We start from the raw sequence: 18,001 nt of genomic DNA on the forward strand, positions 1-18,001 counted from the left end.
CAACATGAGACCTTTTGCGCCAACAGCGAAATGTGGCGTAGACTCTGAATGTGTGCTGGGTGGGCTGGCTCAAATATGCAAGTCAAGGCAAGAGCGCGTGGCGGACTGCTTGTTGGCTGCTTTGCATTATGTCAATTCCCACGTGTTTGGTATACGCCAATTGTTTTACTTTTATTCAATCTTCAGGCAGTTGGGCTTGAAAGAATCTTCATGTGAATTTTTTTTATTCACAGACCACGCTAGCGTGGGAGCACACTGACTAGACTTGTGTAGTTTTTGGAGGATAATGGTTGCAATGAAGTCGGACGTTCTTTTGAAAACAGCTTGGCTAGCAAACCTCGCAAGGTGACTGAAATGTGCCGATGGATGATGCTTGTCAGTGCAACACTCGTTTGAGCAGCGTAGTCCTTGCTGCTGCGAGCATCTTGAATGCCTCCTCACAGCCGGGTGCCGTGCTCTTGTCGGGATGCAACAGGACCGCTAGGCGACGGTAGGACCGATTGATATCATCCCTGCAAAAGCGATGGGGATGGAGTGTTGCTTCAGCCTTAGATTTCTGCACAGCAGCTAGCCAATGATACCTAATTATTTAAACCTTTCTGCTGGGCTAGTTGGTGCATAGTATTACCAATAAAAGTGAGCGCAGAACAGACAACACGAGAGACAGACTGGACCAGCAAAGTAGTGCCAGTCGCGTCCTTTCTCTTGTGTTATTTGTCCTGTGCTAATTTTCATTGAAAACATCGCGAGCCCTGATAACAAGAGAAGTTGATCAGCACCATTTTACGAATTCGACAGGTTTCGTTTCAGTTTGGTGTGCTTTATGGTACAGCGAGTTTCTAATGAAAAGCTATGTTAGTAGAACTTGATTATGTAGTGAACCAAACCACTGATGGTTGCAAAGACTGACCTTTTTTTTTTTTTTTTGGTACCATTCTGACCACCATTTTTTTAGCCATGTTACTTATCTACATTATGGCTCCTGGGTGACTGTGGGGGGGCTTTAAAGCAGGTTTGACTGCATCTAGGACTGCGCAAGCTAGAGCTGTTATGCAAGTTGTAATGTGGAAAGCACTCAACAGGAAACAAGCTCGTTGCTTGTAAACTTTAAAGTGTCAACCGTGTTGTAGGCAGTGTAAACAGGTCATGTCATGAGAAAACTAGCCATTTTGCATGATCAAGGCATCGAAATCCAAACATAAAAACATCAGCACATGTTTGTTTTAACCCTTCGCGGTCCGTTGTCTGGACGTGCCCAAAAACGTAACATTGCTGTAGTGGTCCGCAAAGTGGGTTAAAGGCACAGCCAGCTTTCATTCATGTGACATAGCTTTGACAAGAATTGACAATCTGGCTTCATGGGTCTCCCATCCAACAAAGGGCCAGCATTATGCGTTCTCAGCTTTCAAGAGGTGTGAAAATTAATTGGCAGGTGTTGTTGTTCCTTACCAAGTTCATCGGTTATTCTTGACGGCAGAGGTCAGTGGATGTAATATCCCGCAAATATTTTTTAAAAACCTGCTTACATTCTGTCAGGATTAAAGCTGCACCATTGATCTCTCTTGGTGGCTATGCATTTCTCGAGATGCATTGCTTATTACCTGGATGCCCTTGAATCGACTCCCAGCCTCTCGTACTCTGAACGGGACCACCGCACTTGGTGCACTGCTTGGAGCTCCTCCTTGCTGTAGTTGCACGAAGACCACAGGGCCACAGGGTCTCTCCCAGTGTCATGAACTTCGAGGACTTGTGTCAACAGGCTCTTCGAAAACATCGAGAGAAAAAGTGTACATGCATGCTTATGTGCTGCTTAAAAAGGGGCCATGCAGATAAAATACAAGTTTTTTTTTATTCGAAAGATTTCGTGTTTTATAGTGTCCCCAGCGCTTGTCCGGCAACAAACTATGCTGTGTTCACTGACAAATTAATTTAGGTTAAGATTTTTATTCTCCCGCCATATCGTGGGTTTTCGAGACGTCTGCAATGAAGTCATAAGTGCACGTATTAAAATGAAATTCCATTGCATCATTCGGTTCTGCAGCCTTGCTTGCCATCTGTCCTCCCAGGTGGTGCTATCATACTACTCCACAGACCGTTGTCCGCCGTTGCTTTGCTTTTGACCGTTTTTGTACCTGGCTTGTTTTTGTTACTGCAGAAAATAATCATTTCGTGAAACATGTGGTATGCTCATCAAACAAGGTCATGTAAAACGAAGTCACTTATGCCAATCTGCCAGTGTCGTGTAAGACAACTCCAAAGCGGCCTGCAGACTGCTGTGCAGCTAAAACAAGCAAAGTGCACCCCGTACCAACAGCAGTGCACATTGGTACTTCTATGCTTTTGTGTAGTTTCGTAACTTTCATTGTTTACTACACCATTCTTACCGCTGTAAAATGAATATGCATTACATATAAGCGCAAATAGCTCATTCGGCAAGCTTATAAGCCATGACTAATTTGCGTTTGCGTTTGCTTTTGCTGCCCTCAGAAAATCGCACAGCTGGGCACATATGACATCGTAGGTTCTGTTGCGGGAAATGAGCTAGTGGGTCGCATGGCCATTCCATTTTTCCTAATTATGTAGCTTATTTGAGTGAAGTGTGTGTTAATTGTGGTGTGCGTATGATTTTGACAAGGCAATTTTTCGAATGAACCAAGCTTGTGTTTTGTCTGCATGGCCCCTTTAAGTTGTAATTTGAGCAAGTTGGTATATCATTAGGGAAATGAGACAGTGCTACAGAAAAAACAAAAAAAGACGCTGTGTTTTTGTCGTACAATTTCGTGCTGTTTTTGTTTTCATAATGTTCTTGTGGCTCTTAGTGAGCTTGCAGTTTGCTTTGTGCAGCAACCTACATTCATGCAACTCGGACTGTGTGGTTATGATAGGCATTGGAGCTCATTGTAATAGCACAGCTGGAGTCGCAGTTAGTGTTCCTGTATTGTAAGCTTGGTAGTCACAAGAGGACGCAGGTTTAATTCCCGGCCGCAGCGGCCGCTTTTCTGATGGAGGCAAAAAGCAAAAACGTTCGTGTGTACGAGGTTTCGGTGCACATTAAAGATTCCCAGGCGGTCAAAATTAATCCGGAGCCCTTCACTACGGCGTGCCTCATCGCCTGCGTTGCATCGGCGCTTACCCTACAATAAATCAATCAATCAATCAAGTGGTAGTCACAAGTGGGTGTTTTTTACTTCTTTCAGCCATGTAAATAGGGTAGCACTATTCATGAAGCGGCCACCATTCGGTATCTTTAGATGAGAGTTTGTAGTGATCAAAGTGCTAGCTGCAGCTGCCAGCATGTACCATACACTGACACCATTTCTTTCTATTTAAAAACAATTCAATGTAGCATAATTGCAGCAAAACGTTTTGTGTTGCGCGGAACAAACGTTTTTTTGCAGAAACAGTAATAGTGGAGTGCATACCTGGAACATTTCCTGGATGCCTTCGCCCGTGTATGCCGACACAACAAAGTGCGGGAAATTGTGCAGGCGGACCCATTTTTCGACTTCTGTGTTTGGCACATGTCTTCTGTCCTTCTGAATACAGAGGGGGACGTCAGTTGTGGTTATATTGGCAAAATTCGTTGGTGAAACCAGCGACTTTTGTCTGTGCACAAGCTAGTGTAACAAAACTAGCATTGTTACCTTGTTGGCACAAACGACACATACCACCGACGTGTTATCCATGCCATGCGCCATCTCGTTGAGCCATCGTTCAAGTGTTTCAGGTCCACTTGAAGTGTCGCTGACGTCGTACACAAGGAGAACAGCGTCTATGTTTGAGTAGAATTCCATACGCACCTGACGCGAGATTAAAATTTGGTGTTTCGGTGGGGTGTGCTTCAGACTGTAAGGCAGCACTTGCTACCTTCTCGCTACTACTTACAACTTTGTACTTACTACTTTGAATATTGGATGACCTGAAAGGTCGAATATGTTGGCCGAAAATTCAGTGTTGTTAACAGTTACCCTGTGGTAATGAAAAGAAAGGAGGCATGACCATGTGTGAGCGCAAGAGGCCATAGAAGCCTTCACGAAGGTGATGAAAGTTGCAAGAGCATACTTGGTCACTTCGAAGTCGACCCCGACAGTTGCCTCGTACTTGGGAGAAAATCTTCTGTCGCAGAATCGCTTAATTATGCTGGTCTGCAAATGTTTTCAGTCATCTGCGTTGATGCTCGGACAAGAGAAATGCTCAGCACTTATCAGTTTATTTCAAGAAGCACAACTCTGGTTATAATTGCCATTCTGACGCTCACTGAATTAAAAAATGTAACCCTATAACATTGGATTGGCCAGTTGGGGTATTACTGTCAGTCGTATAAAGCTTACAGTTATATTGGTGCCAACTCGACTCGTTCTGAATCCTATTTCAGAAAAATATTGGAGTAATATTCCAAGTCCTATAGTGATAAAGTCATAAAGTGTTGGAGTCAATATATATGTTGAACCACAGCTAGGTTCAATTGGAAACAGTTCATTTCATTTGATTTCCAACTGGACCGTTTGCACTTCAAATTGTTTTTAATAGCTGAAAAGCATCATGCCCTTGGTTGTTCTCAATAGTAACTGTGAGGTTGGATCAGCTGGACCCAGCATCACATTTACTCTTGGTTTGGCAATAATGTACTTCTATTGTTTTGCTCTCATTCTTTAATTATTTAAAGTTACGAAGTGTAAATATATTATAATGAATCATTTAAATTGCGCTTCGACCAACAAGTTCTTCCGTCAATATCCTCCTGCGAAAAACACATTTGCGCACGTGCTTTAGGATAGATATAGTACGTGCCATATGCGCTGGTACCTTTCCGACTTCTACGTTCCCAACTGCGACGATTCGGACGTGATGTGGCCGTTTTATCCTGCTTTGGAGATCCATAGCTGCTGTCTGCAGCTCGCAGAATTCTTGCGCACAAAACATCCATTCGCCACTGCGCCCAAGGCTGCGACAGAATCGAGAGCAAATTGAGGCTCCGGACTCAGCGGGTCTAAATATAGTTTTATGGACCCCACCTCCGCCGCCGCTTAATTCCGCTCCGCATTATCCGATGAGCCAAAAATGGTTCACAACCGTTAGAAGCGATGCTGTACATGAATATGTAATCATTTTGTTATCTTTTTTTCGGGTGCTCATGACGTTCAAATTTGCGCTGCGAGGAGCTGCGCTGACAGCTTCAATTTCGGTTTCGCTCCTAATCCATTACTACTACGCTAGGTGCCGCCACTTAACATATTACTTTGGTAAGTTAGTGAGCGGGTAATATTTTAGTCCAGTGGTTTAGTTGCTTCCTTAAAATGGCGGCGTGCGTGCAGAGTTCGCGTGTGTTCTCACGATTATGAACGTTTCACAGCATTGAATGCACGCGCCTCACCGACTCGGAACGTCGCTTTATTTTCTGGTCGACCAACGCCGATAAACATGTTCGTTTCCCGTGCAAGCACGTCGTTTTTTCCTCCGCGGAGGGCCACATTCAACGTGGTCTGCCGTTGCACCGGATCCGCTCCGGAGACGGCAGCAGCAGCCACCGTTACAACCACGCGCGCCGGCGCAAGAACTCTGTCCAAGGAGGAGATCGACAAGTTGCGCGACGTGTCGCGAATCGTCCCGCGCAAGTACGCCAGAGGTGTCAAGCTGGAGTACACGTTCCCGCAAATGGAGCTCGAGTACCAGATCAGCTACATGCGCAAGGACTACGCCAAGTTCGGTCGCGCCACGGGCATCAACCCGGGCATCATGTGGCCGTCCAAGGAGGAACTCGCCGACTTGGTGTACATCGAGAACAAGTTCTACCCGACGCTGCAACAGTTGTGGGACGAGGACAGGGCCAAGCAAAAGGCCGAGGTTGAGGCACGGCGTCAGCGCGAAGAGGAGATCGAGCGGAATATGGCCAAGCTAGCGGACGCGCGGATAGCCATGCTGGAGCGCGACGCTGCCAAGAAGGCGAAGGCCGACGAAGAGCGGCTCCAGCGCGAGCAGATGATACTGGAAGTGCGCGAGTACATTGGCTACAACGTGGAGCCGTCGGACCCGAAGTTCAAGGAGGTGATGGAGATGAAGGAGGAGGAGAAGAAGAAAGCCGCCAAGGAGGCGAGGAAGAAGGCGAAGCAGGAGAAGATGCTCGCCAAGCTGATGGCCATGGGTGCTGCTGAAGGTGGCGCGGCCGACACCGGTGCAAAGGCGGGAAGTGGGGAGACCAAACCCCAGAAGGAAGATTCGTAGGTGGCGCACTTGTGTGGAGGACTTTTCTTGGACAGGTGCCCCAAGTCATAGGATAATAAAGCTTATATAGTAGTCAGTAAATATCTTGCCGTGGTTTTTGTTGTGTCCATAGACGAAAACTGGTATGTGTTGGGTTAAGGTGCTGGCACGCCAGCTCCGAGTGCTGTCATCGAATCCAGTATCTTCCGTTCACCTCGTCGCCTGTTCTCACTTGATTCTTAATTCTTTTCACTGAATAGTACATGTAATACTCAATATAGTCTACTTCAAACGCCATCTGCCCGAAATTATGCAATGTACCAGTGTGGTTCTGCCAGCACAGCGGCAATTCTGAATTTTATAAGGGGCAAGCAGTTGGCACAAGTTCTGGAGTTTCCTGTGTGTAAGGTGTGTATTGGATGAAAGTAAAGGCCTGTTCTCTCTTGCGGCTGGAGCAATAGAAGCGATGCCATTTCGCTTCAGTTGCGCAGCGATCGCCTTTGTCGTTTCATCATGACCAATTTTTGTCACTGACAAATTGCGCCACTTTTGTTGCAAGTGTGAATGTCCAGAATGTCACAATGAATTAGATGCCCATTGGGTGGACTGGTTGAGGCGCATCAAGATTGCACAATAAACTGTAATCTAAAGATTGGGGTGCGGCATACTGGAGCAAGGCATTAATCCACTCCAAATATTTGTGGACTTGTGTAGTGCTTCCTGTTCAGTGAATTTGTAAGCTATTTTGCAAAGTGCAGTCGAACTTAATTTAAATCCGGTTCCAAGGTTGAAGGCAATTGCAGTGGGCATGAACTGAATTGACCCAGAACTTTGTGTAATGGTTTGTCTTTTTCGTATTGCTTGGTAAAAAACTAGCTGTGAAGTGAAATTAGTGTAGGATGCGACTCTACTCAACTCAAAATATGGCCATAGACTGCAATCTCATTGCCATGTGCTTCACATCCAAGCTAGTATGTTCAATTCCACCACCCATCTACGTAGTTATTTGCAGCCCCGATTACTACTGCTTGAAAACAGCTTGATATAAGCACGGTATATTACTTACTCATACCTTGAAGCTCATATACGATTAACACCTGTGCTACACGGCAAATTTCAATCGACAGCTGCACGCTCGCATACAAGTGCGCCCTATGCATTTGCAATTGGGGGACTTGATTGGCAATTGGTGGGAAGACCTTTGCGATGGCTGTGTAGCACAAGCAATACCAATGTTTAGATTCCACATTTGATAAGAAGCAAGCAGTTTGCATGTACAGAAGTGTTTACTGGATGAAAGGATGACAGACAGTAAGGATGCTGCTGGGGAAAGCTGTGTCCTGAAGTTCTCAGTCATCAGACACACCATACTTCTTCTTGACTCTGTCAATTTCTTCTTTCTTCTTCTCTTGGTCCACTCTCTTGAAGGCCTACAGTTGACGGAAAAGATGCGAAACCACAAATTAGTAACATTATAATGCAAATGCCTTGACAAAGCAGATCCAGATTAAGAAGAAGATAAGGCAGAAACTAGTGACGTCACTTCCAAGCTTTTTATCCTGGCACAGACTGCAGCTCACTATGAGGCTTTCAGGTGGCACTAATGCTACAGTGAACCAGAATAGGGGCAGTTATGCGAGCGGCGCGGGCCGTGCCTTGGGAGAGCTATCGCAGCCGGTGTAGCTAGTAGCGACGGCGCTGCTGTTGCCTGCTCTTCCAGTGCAACAGGTCAGCGCAAGCGGCCAAATCGGCTTCGCGGTATCTTAAATAGTAGTTTGTGGCTCTGCTGGTGCATTGGTGGGATTCAAATGTGTTCCCAGACAATTTTTAGACCACGATGAAGATCACAGAGAGGGAAATTGGTTTGCTACAAGTTCTGCGGATTGCAGGTCGACGAACCACCATCACACCTGCACGCACGCACCTTGCATTTTCAACTTGTTCTCCTTGCACACACGCACACGTGTTCACGGTTCTGCAGCGTCTACAGTTACGTCTGACATAACCTTAAAATTAAATTCAAGTTGCCTCCGATGTATTCCACAGTAAAAAATTAGAGCCATGGCTGGCGGAACCTGTTATGGGAATTGAAGTGATGTTGGACATAGGGTCAAGTAATATACCCCTGTTACACTGGTGCCTCAAACGCCTTTGAACAAAATGTCATTCGACCCAAATGTGAAGTTGTGCTTCTCCCCTGGGTTTTGAAATGTCATTTGCATTTGACTCGAAGGAGCACCCCGAGAGATATTTGGGGCTCTTGAATGCCATTTCTTGCACTCTCGCGCACAGCGTTTCAAGTCAGAATGAACAAATATGTTACTGACGTCCTTGAAACAAACAAAATATTTTTATTTGTGGGTCTTTGTTCACTTTTCACTCACTTAAATCACGATATCAATATGTAATGATTCCATACTCACAGCACCAGTGCGAGCAAGCGACAAACCAGTGTGGCCAGACAGTACCAAACATGCGCCCGAAAGTATAAAAAAAACCTTGATTGCTATTCGAATTAAGAAAAAACTATGTCAAAGCTTGCCGAACACCGCTCCTGAATTCGATTGTTGATTTTTGTGTAAAAACAGAACTCAATGGCAGCAGCGCCACGCAGCACAGCGAGTGACTGCAAAGCTTTCAAATGCCATCAAAATTGTTGTGGAGCACGGCAGGTTCTCACTGGCAACTGAAGCCCCTCATTTGAGTTGACATTCGGTTCGAAGACATTCGAGACGCCAGTGTAGCAGGGGTATAAAAATACCGGGCCATCTCCACTAACGTGAAACCTGCGGAGGGGCGAAGCATGCAGTGTATCAGTGTATTCAAAGATTGTAAGCCTCTCTCTTGCCACACGGCGCGCGCTGATATACGCGACATCCCAATTACAAGGATGGAGGAGAAGTGAAATTAAAAAAAAAAAAAAAGAGAGAACTGCAAATTTCAAAGTTAAGGTGAGTACGGAGTGAACTAGAACCAAGTAAGCAAGCGTGAATGAAAAACAAGTGTGCCGGTGTGTTCTCTTAGTACGCCTTTTTGCCCACCGAGATGAAACGTTCTAGTGTGAGGTGTTGGAAAATGAGTGTCGCAGTGTTTTAGTACCATGACCACACGAGAATACTACCACAAACGATGACGACACGAGACGCCGACAGCGCGAGCCCCTAAAAGGCTTCGGCCATAAAAAATGACGGCCGCATTGTGCCCTGCCTGGCGTGCGCAAGTACTTTGTTGCGACTGCGCACCCGCTGCGGCTGGAAGAGCAGTTGATTGCAGCGCTGCCGCTACTGGAGGCACGGCGTCGTCGGCCAGAGAGGCCCGGTCATTTCATTGCCGCTATTATAGTTCATTGCACTAATGTAACACCAGCCTCCATTACCATCACCATCATCAGCAGCCTACTCAGTATTCATTCTGTCACCTGGTTTTATTAAACAAGTAGTACTAAATGTTTTGTACTTGAATCCCAACTAAAGCCACAGATCGGTTGATTTATGAAAATCATTGCAAAAAAAAGAAAAAAAATGTTTTACAGCCTTCCCGTTCAAGTTCAGCGAAACTTGTAGGACATAATAATTATTAAATCAAGCATACATTAAAGAAATATGGATGAACTACATTAACCCTTCGGCTTCCACAATGTCATGCCTCATAGCAATGGCAAAGATTCAGCGTGCAAAAATGCAAACTGATTTAAAGCGTTGACAGTCACGCAAAAATAAAAAAACTGGCACAGCTTGCACTAGTAGTGCACGGCTAGAGAAGCAGCAGAGCTAGCGGCCCCTCTCCCTTCGTCGGAGACTCAGCTGTTGCACCTCAGACGGATTTCCAGCCGCCGAAAGTTCTTTGTGACTGGCAGGCCCGGATTGTTTCATCCAGAGCCTTTCACATCTCTCCCATGGTGGGCCGCGTTAGCATGTGCTAGAACCCGCATCAACTGGCTTCGCGAGCTTGGCGTCTGTAGTACAAATTTGGGGTCTGTGCTCCCCATTTTAAGCGTGAACGCAAGTGAACTGGCGAGGAGAACAGCACGCAACAGACACACCTCGAACGTCGGGCAATTTTTACGAGGTGCACGCTCACGTGCACTCGGCTGGGTTGAGTTATCTGGCAACGCTCGACGGCAGAATTGAAAGATTAAACAGCTCTGGTGTTTAACCTTTAACACCAATATTTAACCTTTCACCAGCCTTTTTCTTCCCATTTCCAGCACACTGAGTAACACAGCAACAAAATTTGAACAGTACCAGTAGTTAAGAGTCAGAAGTGAACGTGCTGCCATTAGCAATGTCTGAAATGGCACTCGTGACTCCCGTCTGCTGATCGGTGTGCGCATCAACCAACAAAGCTTGAATTACCGGTCCTAGAGCAGCACTAATAAGTATACGACAGCTACCTTGGTAGGCTGGTAGTACAGCACCACAAGGTACCGGTTGCAAACGTTGAAGCCGGACAGGTGGTCGCAGGCATTCTTGGCATCGAAGATGTCTTCGTAGACGACAAAGGCCGTGCCACGGGTCTCCGGCGTGTTTCCACTGCACAAGGAAGGTGCAAAAGAACACAAGTGGATAAGTTTCTTCCATCAGTTTTCATGAGGTAACCACGAGGTGTCGCCCTTGCTACTTCCGTGACAACTGCAGCGCTTATGGATTGATTATGAGATTTAACGCGCTGACGCTACACAGGCGATGACGCACACTGTAGTGGAGGGCTCCAGATTAATTTTGACCACCTGGGGATGTTTAACATGCGTCGAAATCTTGAACACACAGGCGTTTTTGCTTTTCACCGCTATAAGAATAGCAGCCGCGGCAGCCGGGAATCGAACCTGGGACCTTGGGTTCAGATGCACAATGTCTTAACCACTCAGCCACCGCGGCAGGTACACAACCGTGGTGCCTTTCTTTTCAACAACTGTGCATTCCCGTGCTGGATTGTCAAAAAAAAAAGAGCAAAATCAGTGCACCAGGAAACAGTAAAAGTTTTTACTTTGGGTCCTGATGGTTCTACTTCTTCACTCCTTCCATAAACACTTCTCAAATCCACCCTCTCTCAAGTATTATATTTTGTTTTTAACCGCCACACGAAATGGGCCAGTTTAGCTGCTTGAAAAAGAGCCAAGATATGCTGACCCCAAATTTGTTACTCATACACGGTGACTTCACTTTTTGGGGCAGGAGTAACCATGATGACAGGTATGATCATTGAGATACGCGTCAATAGAACGACATGCGCTTGCTGAACTGAACAGAGCAATCTACTTGGCTTACGCCAGCTAGTAACAATTCCTTACTACATACATAAAAAGTTACTTCTAATTACTTGTAACTTAGATTGATGCCTCATTCTTTCCAGCAAGTAAGTCATATACCTCAAATCACGCACATTTAGCCGTATGAAACAGTAAATGTGCACAATAAGTTTGGAAATCGCAGACTCTTGAGGCAACGAAACGCCATACCACGCAGCGGCAACGAGATGTTTCAATGCAGCTATTAATTCGAGCTGGAAACATCCCCTCTGGCACGTTGGCATCCCTAGAACTGCAAAATAAAGCACTCAAAAAGAAAATTACCATCATGAGTGATGGGCCAATAATTTTGGTGTCACTCATACTGAGACGAAAAAGTTATTTCGGGGTGGCTTATCACAGCGTCAGTCAAAAGAGAAATCGAAACTGAGGTGGACAATCATAACAAACCGATAGAACCGCTGTGGCCATTTCTAGTCAGGTTCTGTGTGACACCTGCGAGTTACAGATGTAGATTTTTCGCTAAAATTTAAGCGGGATTCACCAGTTGAACACGGCCTTCGCGACTGCGAAGTAGTTGAGCTAGAAGCACTTCATTGAACACCGGCCTTGCACAAGGACAAGCAGCATTAATACTTACACCCTGATCTGTCTGATGGCTCCGTACTTGCCGAAGATATCGTACATTTCTTCTCCAGAGATTTTATACGGGAGATTTCGAACGTACAGTATCCTGTTTACCTCTGGCGGCAGCCGAACCTGGACAGGAGGAAGAGAAATTGAACGTCACGCAAGTTGCAGACCACTGAGGACTTTGTTTACGCAGTAAATACAAGCGGAAGTCATTCCCTTGTAATACAGCACACTTGGGAAGCGAAAATTAGACGTAAAATTGTAAAAGATCGAGAAACTTACGCTAGTCTTCCTTTGCATCGCCATGATTGCGTTTTATTTTGACTGTCTGGGACTCGACTTGGCTCGCGGACTTCCGTCTTCGTACCTAGCCGTTCCTAATTTGAGGGCATAAAATAAGCAAAAGATCAAAAATTTTAATGCAAATTTATAAGCAAATATGTAAATGTATCGAGTAATTATTCTGAAACACTTAAAAGAGATAACTAAAAATGATAAGAGCCGCTTGGGTTGCGGCCACTGCAATGTCAGCTGTAGTCATTCTTGCTGCCACTGCGAGGACGATTTGTTGCGGAGGCGTTCAGGGCGACAGCAACATCCCGTCGGCGTAAACAAATCCGCGCAAGAATCGCGACCCCCGTGCTTGACAGTTGTGTCTGCGTCCATGTCCACTACCCCCAGGGAAGAGCGGACGGCGTTCACGATGTCGAGCAGCGGTAAGGCCGGCGACTCGCTTTTGCTTCAGGGGGCATCGGCTTGTAGGCTTAGGTGTCGGCCGTCGCGCCGGTCGAGGTGGCATCATCCACCTCGACAATGCTTAGCAGCTGTTGTGCTGTTATTCGTTTTCTCGCGGAATTGCACTACGCTTTGAGACAGGTCGTTGTAAAGAGCGACAATGTTATTGCACCTTTGTTGCAGCGGGCAAAGTAAAGCCGGAAAGAAAGTGGAAACCACGTCGCGTCGTGGAGGCGTACCAAAATCGATAAATTCCGCAGTTGGGAAGCCGTACTATGTTTCGTTGTTTTTTGTCTGCCCATCGCAGCGTTTTGCACGTGACGCGTAGCGTGTCCCCGTATTTCGTGTCAACCAATCGTGTCCCTGTCCTTTTAAACGAGTTTTTATTTGTGTAGTGCGTTCGCGTAGTCTCAACACCGGCAACCCAGCTGCGACGGTAGCCAAGCTTCTGCGATGTCAACCGCGTCTCGCGTCGGTAGAACGTTTCGCGCGATACTTTGTTGCTGTGCGAAAAATCAGTTTCACCGATATGAAACGTCGTGCGATGTGCAAGTAGCGCGAGGTACGGGGCGCTACCGGAGGTGCAGTGCTTACACGCATTGTGCAACACAGCTAACGGTCGGCAACGCGTTGTTCGCTCCCAATACCGCATTCGCACACAAAAGGAACCTGTTTCCACGCGGCAGCCTAAATATGCGATCGTTTTGGACCAGCCTGACGGGCGTTTCTTTTTTTTTTTTTTTTTTTTTTGTCCTGTGATCCGACAAAACAATTATTTAGGTGTTTTTTTTTTTTTTTACTTTGCCAGACGGCTTGTGGGCGGGTGTGTGCGCTGTGGAAAATGGGAGCGGCCTACGGGCGGATTTGAGGCCAACTGTTCAGTGATGTGCTGTGACTGTGCGTAGAATTTTGTTAGCGACGCGGAATGTACCCATAACATGACAAGGTGCTGTTCCAAAGCATCGCCGTTAGGATTTTCAGATTAAATTTTTGCTAGCAACATCGCTAGATTTTTTTTTACACTGATGAATGATGGCCGCGTCATAAAAATTGTTGTTTTTGCAGGGATTTTTTAAGCGTAAGTACGGCCTTAAGTGGCTTTCTTTGCAGCTGTTTTAGGTCCCTCTTGCTTTGATAACTTTTGCACGACCATGTTGATTCGTTGACCTTGGCTGGTGCGTCATATATTATTTCAGCGCAGCAAACTCATTTTTGTGCTTTTCTGGCGCCTGGAACAGAGTTAGTTTAATTATTTGCAATATGAGGAGGCTGTGCCTAGCTGTCACCCGTATGGAACGGTTGCCACTGCTAGAGTTCTGCCCAGGCATTTGCGTTATAGTTAGAACTATAGTTATGTTTAGCATCCCATCCAGAATGAAACTGTGACAGCCTTGAAAGTTCTTTTGAACGGCAATTAAAACAATTGTGCTCTATTCCAGCACAAGCCTACAAAAAGTAGGAACTGTATCAAGGCAGCGAAATTGCTGAGAAAGCTATGAGGTGTCATTTAAAATTGCTTAACCTTCATAAAATATCACCTAGCCCAGCCGAACACAAGTATTGTATGATGTCACCAATGAATGCAGCCAAAAGGTACTTGGCCAACAAAAGTAGCGAACAGTTGAAATGAGAGGCTATCCGATTTTGATATAAAGCTTACTTAGAAACCTCATGAATTCTCTTTGTGAACAATGCATCTGTACCCCATTATTCTATTTGTAGAACTATAAATCATTTTAAAAAGAACACTAGTGAATGTAGAACTATGAATCATCTTAAAAAAGAACACTAGTGAAAGCTCAAAAATTCTTCTTGGTTTGCAATTGTCGAGTCTTGTACTCGTGCATAATGAAACAAAGCCTCTTTGTGGCCCCGTACTTGCATCTTTTTTTTTACGTGCAGCCACAAACAGGTGGAACACTAATATTTTACGCTAGTATGCAGAAGGATTCAGTTTAATTGCTCAAGCATCTTCAGCTGTGACAAGGATTTATGCCTGGGCATGGGTGAAAGCGATTCGAATTCAAAGTGACTAGTGTTTCACGTTAAAAATCAAATTACCAGAATATCAGTTACAGATAACTTAGTGTTTATTCTAAACAGAAAGAATACTGTGAGCAATATTTAAATTACATTGGTATACTTGCAGTAAATAGTTAGAATAAGTAAATACAAATTGTTCATTGTAACAGATGAGTTACTACAGAGTGAGTCGCACCAAGCAGTCATTTCAGCCACCAAAATTGCTTGGACGCTGACTTAAATGAATGTAGAAACAAGTTATGGGGCATTTAATAAGTTTAATGCGGAAGTTTTAGTGTTGGTCAAATATAATACTGGCCTGTGCTTGAGAATGTAGTTTGGATTCGGTGGACAAGGTGCCAACGCCCCCCTCTCCCCTTTTTTTGTGTCAAATTTCTTGCACTGGTTTTCTTCCCACATGCACGTTTTCCGACAACTCACTATTCTGCGATATAAACGATTCTGCTTTGGCCAGTCGAGAGTTTTGGAAGTTTGAGCCATTTGTAAGCATTGAATATATGACATTTTTGGATGCAAGATGAAGGAATATTGATTTGAATAACGAGTGTTGAAGCATTGGAGAGAAAACGAATATTCGCCCATACCAGTTTGCGGAGGGAACAGACATTCTTAAAGCGCAACTTTAAGAAATGACCTCTAACACTCTCGGGGCATCGTGGACGGAGCAGATTTGCCCAGTACCTGTATAGATTTTTTTTACGCTGCAGTTGTATGCATAGTTACGCCAAAAAATACCAGAGTGGGCCTTAAAGTGCGTTCGCAAAGTTACTCGGGCAAGGCAGCCGAAAGCTCTGACAACCTGCTTGGCTTGGGGGTCACTCTGCTTTGATTTTTGGGGGTTACCGCGAGAGCCCGCAAACAGGCGTCTATTTTGGCGCCCGGCCGTCGGCGTTTCGAAGAACGTTTGTAAACCGCGCCACGTGCTCGGAACGTGATGGGACGGCGGGCCAACCTGAAATAGAACACCCCCGTGGCGACAGATCAGAGGAAGGATCATCCGGATGCTTGCGCGTCATTTATCGCTTGTTACTACCCCGTCGCCAGTGGCGGAATTCTGTCGGACGCTGGTGCAATTCGTTTCGACGCACTGGTTAGAATGGAACTCTCCTTTAATGCGTTGCAGACGGAAGCTCATGTGTGCGACGCATGGAGCTGAACGAATGAGTCGCGGAGGTACGCAGGCCACCATAGTGCCGGCGTCCCGCGTGCAACGTGGGAACGGCCGGATGACCGCGCGTCGGGCGCTACAAGCGCAAGGGTCATGTGACAGCATGGTACACACAGAGCGACAGGAAGACTACACCGGAAGCGGCGACTGTCGGCTAGTTTTTGTTCGGAAAATCAGGCGGAATGAAAAAAAAATATGGTCCTCATTGTCATAGGTATCCGTTATCGGAAAGACTAATTCTCTGTGCCGTCAATCGCAAGTTTGGAGGCTAGATTTTGGGAAAAAAAATTGTAAGATCTATTGGCAGATTTTTAAGAATGCGTGAGCATCTCGTCCCCCTCTTTCGGGAGCTTGCCCCGATGCGCAAGCCCTGCTGCGGCACCAGCTGAGTCCACAATGCGGCGTTCCTCGCGAGTCCCTCGTACACCATGCCTACACTTGGTTAGCGCTCTAACCGTTCATGGTTCGTTTCTCCCTTGCGAATTCGATGAAGCGAATATCCGCACTTGCGAAATCCGCAAAGCCTGCTACATTGCCTGCAAACGTTGCGGTTTTTGCCTTCGACAAACGGCCGAAGATTTGTGCTCATAAACAAACGGGCCATCTCCACTACCGTGAAACCTGGGGCGGGGTGAAGCATCCATTGGAGTGAATAAATTTATGCTGCGGTTTCGATGTTTGATGCGGTTTCAAAGTTATGATGAAGTGTAAATGCGGTTTCGATGCTGAGCGCACGGCGCCTTTGGCCTTGGCGTTTTTGCCCTCGGAGATGAAACCGCTGGGGGATAGAGGTGTGTACAGCTTTGCTGTAGAAGTCTCGTGTCTTTGAAGCACGAAGCGTTCTACCGCGAGGCGTTCGATAACGAGTGTCCCGGTGTTTTGGTACCGCGACTACATGAGAGACCGACGGCCCGAACCCCTAAGGTGCTTCGCCGCTAAAAAAAAATCGTGCCTTTCGGATAAGTTACTTTATCCTGAACGTCACGGTGGCACTGTGATGTCCACCTAGCTGTGTTCGGCCGAACTACGGCACAAGAGCGGCGTTGGTTCGTAACTGCGCCACAGGAGCGGAGTTCGCACGAAATGTTTGGCCGACCCAAACATTGGGCAATTTGCCGCATCTGCAAAAATTGATCGCTATGTAAATTCGAAAAGTGATCGCTGCGAACGGCGCTGCGCCGAATTCGCAGGTAAATTCGCACCATGTGTAGTACGGGCTTCAGTGGTCAGGTTTGCTCGCTTTGGCAGCGGCATTGGCTGCCTGTATTTCATTTAGCTGCCCACCAGTATCGTCGCCGTTATTCCCATTCTTTCCGCATTTGCCGCCCGCACTGGCTACATACTCGATCCTACAACGCCTTCGAGCGGTGGCGGGAGTCGCAAGACCTGCTGAGGCAGAGGCATCTGGCGAGCCGCGCTTCGACTTGTCGTCTCCCTTCCCAAAGGCAACGGCGCCAGCGCTGCGAAGGCAGCTCCCACCACGCGCTCTCCCCACTCTCTCGTTCTGTGCTCCTCCATAGCTCGTTCTGTTAGAGCAACGCGAAAATTGTGCCGGCGTACCCTAACTGTTGATCACGCAATAAAATTTTCGGCCCGCGCCCATCGAGACGGCCCTAAACGCAAAACTCTGTCCTCAATTCTCACTGATGCGGAATGGGAGGAAGGAATTGTTCGATAATTCCGCCTCGCACCCATAGCAGTCCGATCTGCTCGCTTCGGAGATAAGTTATCCTTGCGTGACGAGTTCGCAACCAGGAACCCGTTACTTACCTTTCGTAAAATTGGTGCTTACAACGGAAGACACAAAGCAGCGTATCGTGCACTCGTGGAAGAATTGGTCGCATGGTCGGTGGTTCGAAGTTTGAAGGAATCGAAAGCTTTGAGGGGCTATTGTGTCCGCTTCGGAATAGACCTCTCCCGGGGTACGTCACGCGGCGGCCGTGACGTCACGGAAATCACACGTGCTGGGCGTG

The 18,001-nt window shown here is 46.5% G+C and overlaps 4 protein-coding genes across 8 annotated transcripts in view; 2 read left to right on the forward strand and 2 right to left on the reverse strand.

Annotated features, from left to right (window-relative positions):
* Nucleotides 1–207: 207 nt before the first annotated feature.
* On the reverse strand, nucleotides 208–5,222 carry LOC144177806 (dnaJ homolog subfamily C member 27-like). 4 transcript variants are annotated; one of them, XM_077705382.1, is made up of 8 exons: nucleotides 5,016–5,222; nucleotides 4,807–4,945; nucleotides 4,063–4,145; nucleotides 3,900–3,969; nucleotides 3,645–3,800; nucleotides 3,423–3,536; nucleotides 1,602–1,762; nucleotides 208–512 (listed from the first exon to the last, which is right to left on the reverse strand). In XM_077705382.1, the coding sequence occupies exons 1-8, from the start codon at nucleotides 5,093–5,095 to the stop codon at nucleotides 377–379; spliced, it is 939 nt and encodes a 312-aa protein (XP_077561508.1). In that variant the 5' UTR covers nucleotides 5,096–5,222; the 3' UTR covers nucleotides 208–376. The 4 variants fall into 4 exon arrangements, with proteins under 4 accessions (XP_077561508.1, XP_077561509.1, XP_077561507.1 ...); XM_077705383.1 differs by having other exon boundaries at nucleotides 3,669–3,800; nucleotides 4,792–4,945; XM_077705381.1 differs by having other exon boundaries at nucleotides 4,792–4,945.
* Nucleotides 5,223–5,267: 45 nt separating this feature from the next.
* Crif (growth arrest and DNA damage-inducible proteins-interacting protein CRIF) lies at nucleotides 5,268–6,303 on the forward strand. Its single transcript, XM_077705392.1, has one exon. The coding sequence runs from the start codon at nucleotides 5,422–5,424 to the stop codon at nucleotides 6,220–6,222; it is 801 nt and encodes a 266-aa protein (XP_077561518.1). The 5' UTR covers nucleotides 5,268–5,421; the 3' UTR covers nucleotides 6,223–6,303.
* Nucleotides 6,304–7,468: 1,165 nt separating this feature from the next.
* Sf3b6 (splicing factor 3b subunit 6) lies at nucleotides 7,469–12,514 on the reverse strand. The gene is made up of 4 exons (XM_077705393.1): nucleotides 12,365–12,514; nucleotides 12,090–12,208; nucleotides 10,595–10,733; nucleotides 7,469–7,631 (listed from the first exon to the last, which is right to left on the reverse strand). The coding sequence occupies exons 1-4, from the start codon at nucleotides 12,386–12,388 to the stop codon at nucleotides 7,551–7,553; spliced, it is 363 nt and encodes a 120-aa protein (XP_077561519.1). The 5' UTR covers nucleotides 12,389–12,514; the 3' UTR covers nucleotides 7,469–7,550.
* Nucleotides 12,515–12,612: 98 nt separating this feature from the next.
* LOC144177808 (uncharacterized) overlaps nucleotides 12,613–18,001 on the forward strand; it is a 40,116-nt gene continuing 34,727 nt past the window's right edge. Inside the window, exon 1 of one of the 2 annotated variants that reach the window (XM_077705389.1) lies at nucleotides 12,613–12,798. In XM_077705389.1, coding sequence (XP_077561515.1) covers nucleotides 12,747–12,798 — 52 coding nt within the window. In that variant the 5' untranslated portion in view covers nucleotides 12,613–12,746. The remainder of the gene's footprint in view (nucleotides 12,799–18,001) is intronic. The other variant, XM_077705391.1, reaches the window with a different exon arrangement.

The sequence above is a fragment of the Haemaphysalis longicornis genome, unplaced genomic scaffold (genome assembly GCF_048455015.1).
Source record: "Haemaphysalis longicornis isolate Haplotype H1 unplaced genomic scaffold, Haemaphysalis longicornis Haplotype H1 scaffold_31, whole genome shotgun sequence".
Lineage (NCBI taxonomy): Eukaryota > Metazoa > Arthropoda > Arachnida > Ixodida > Ixodidae > Haemaphysalis > Haemaphysalis longicornis.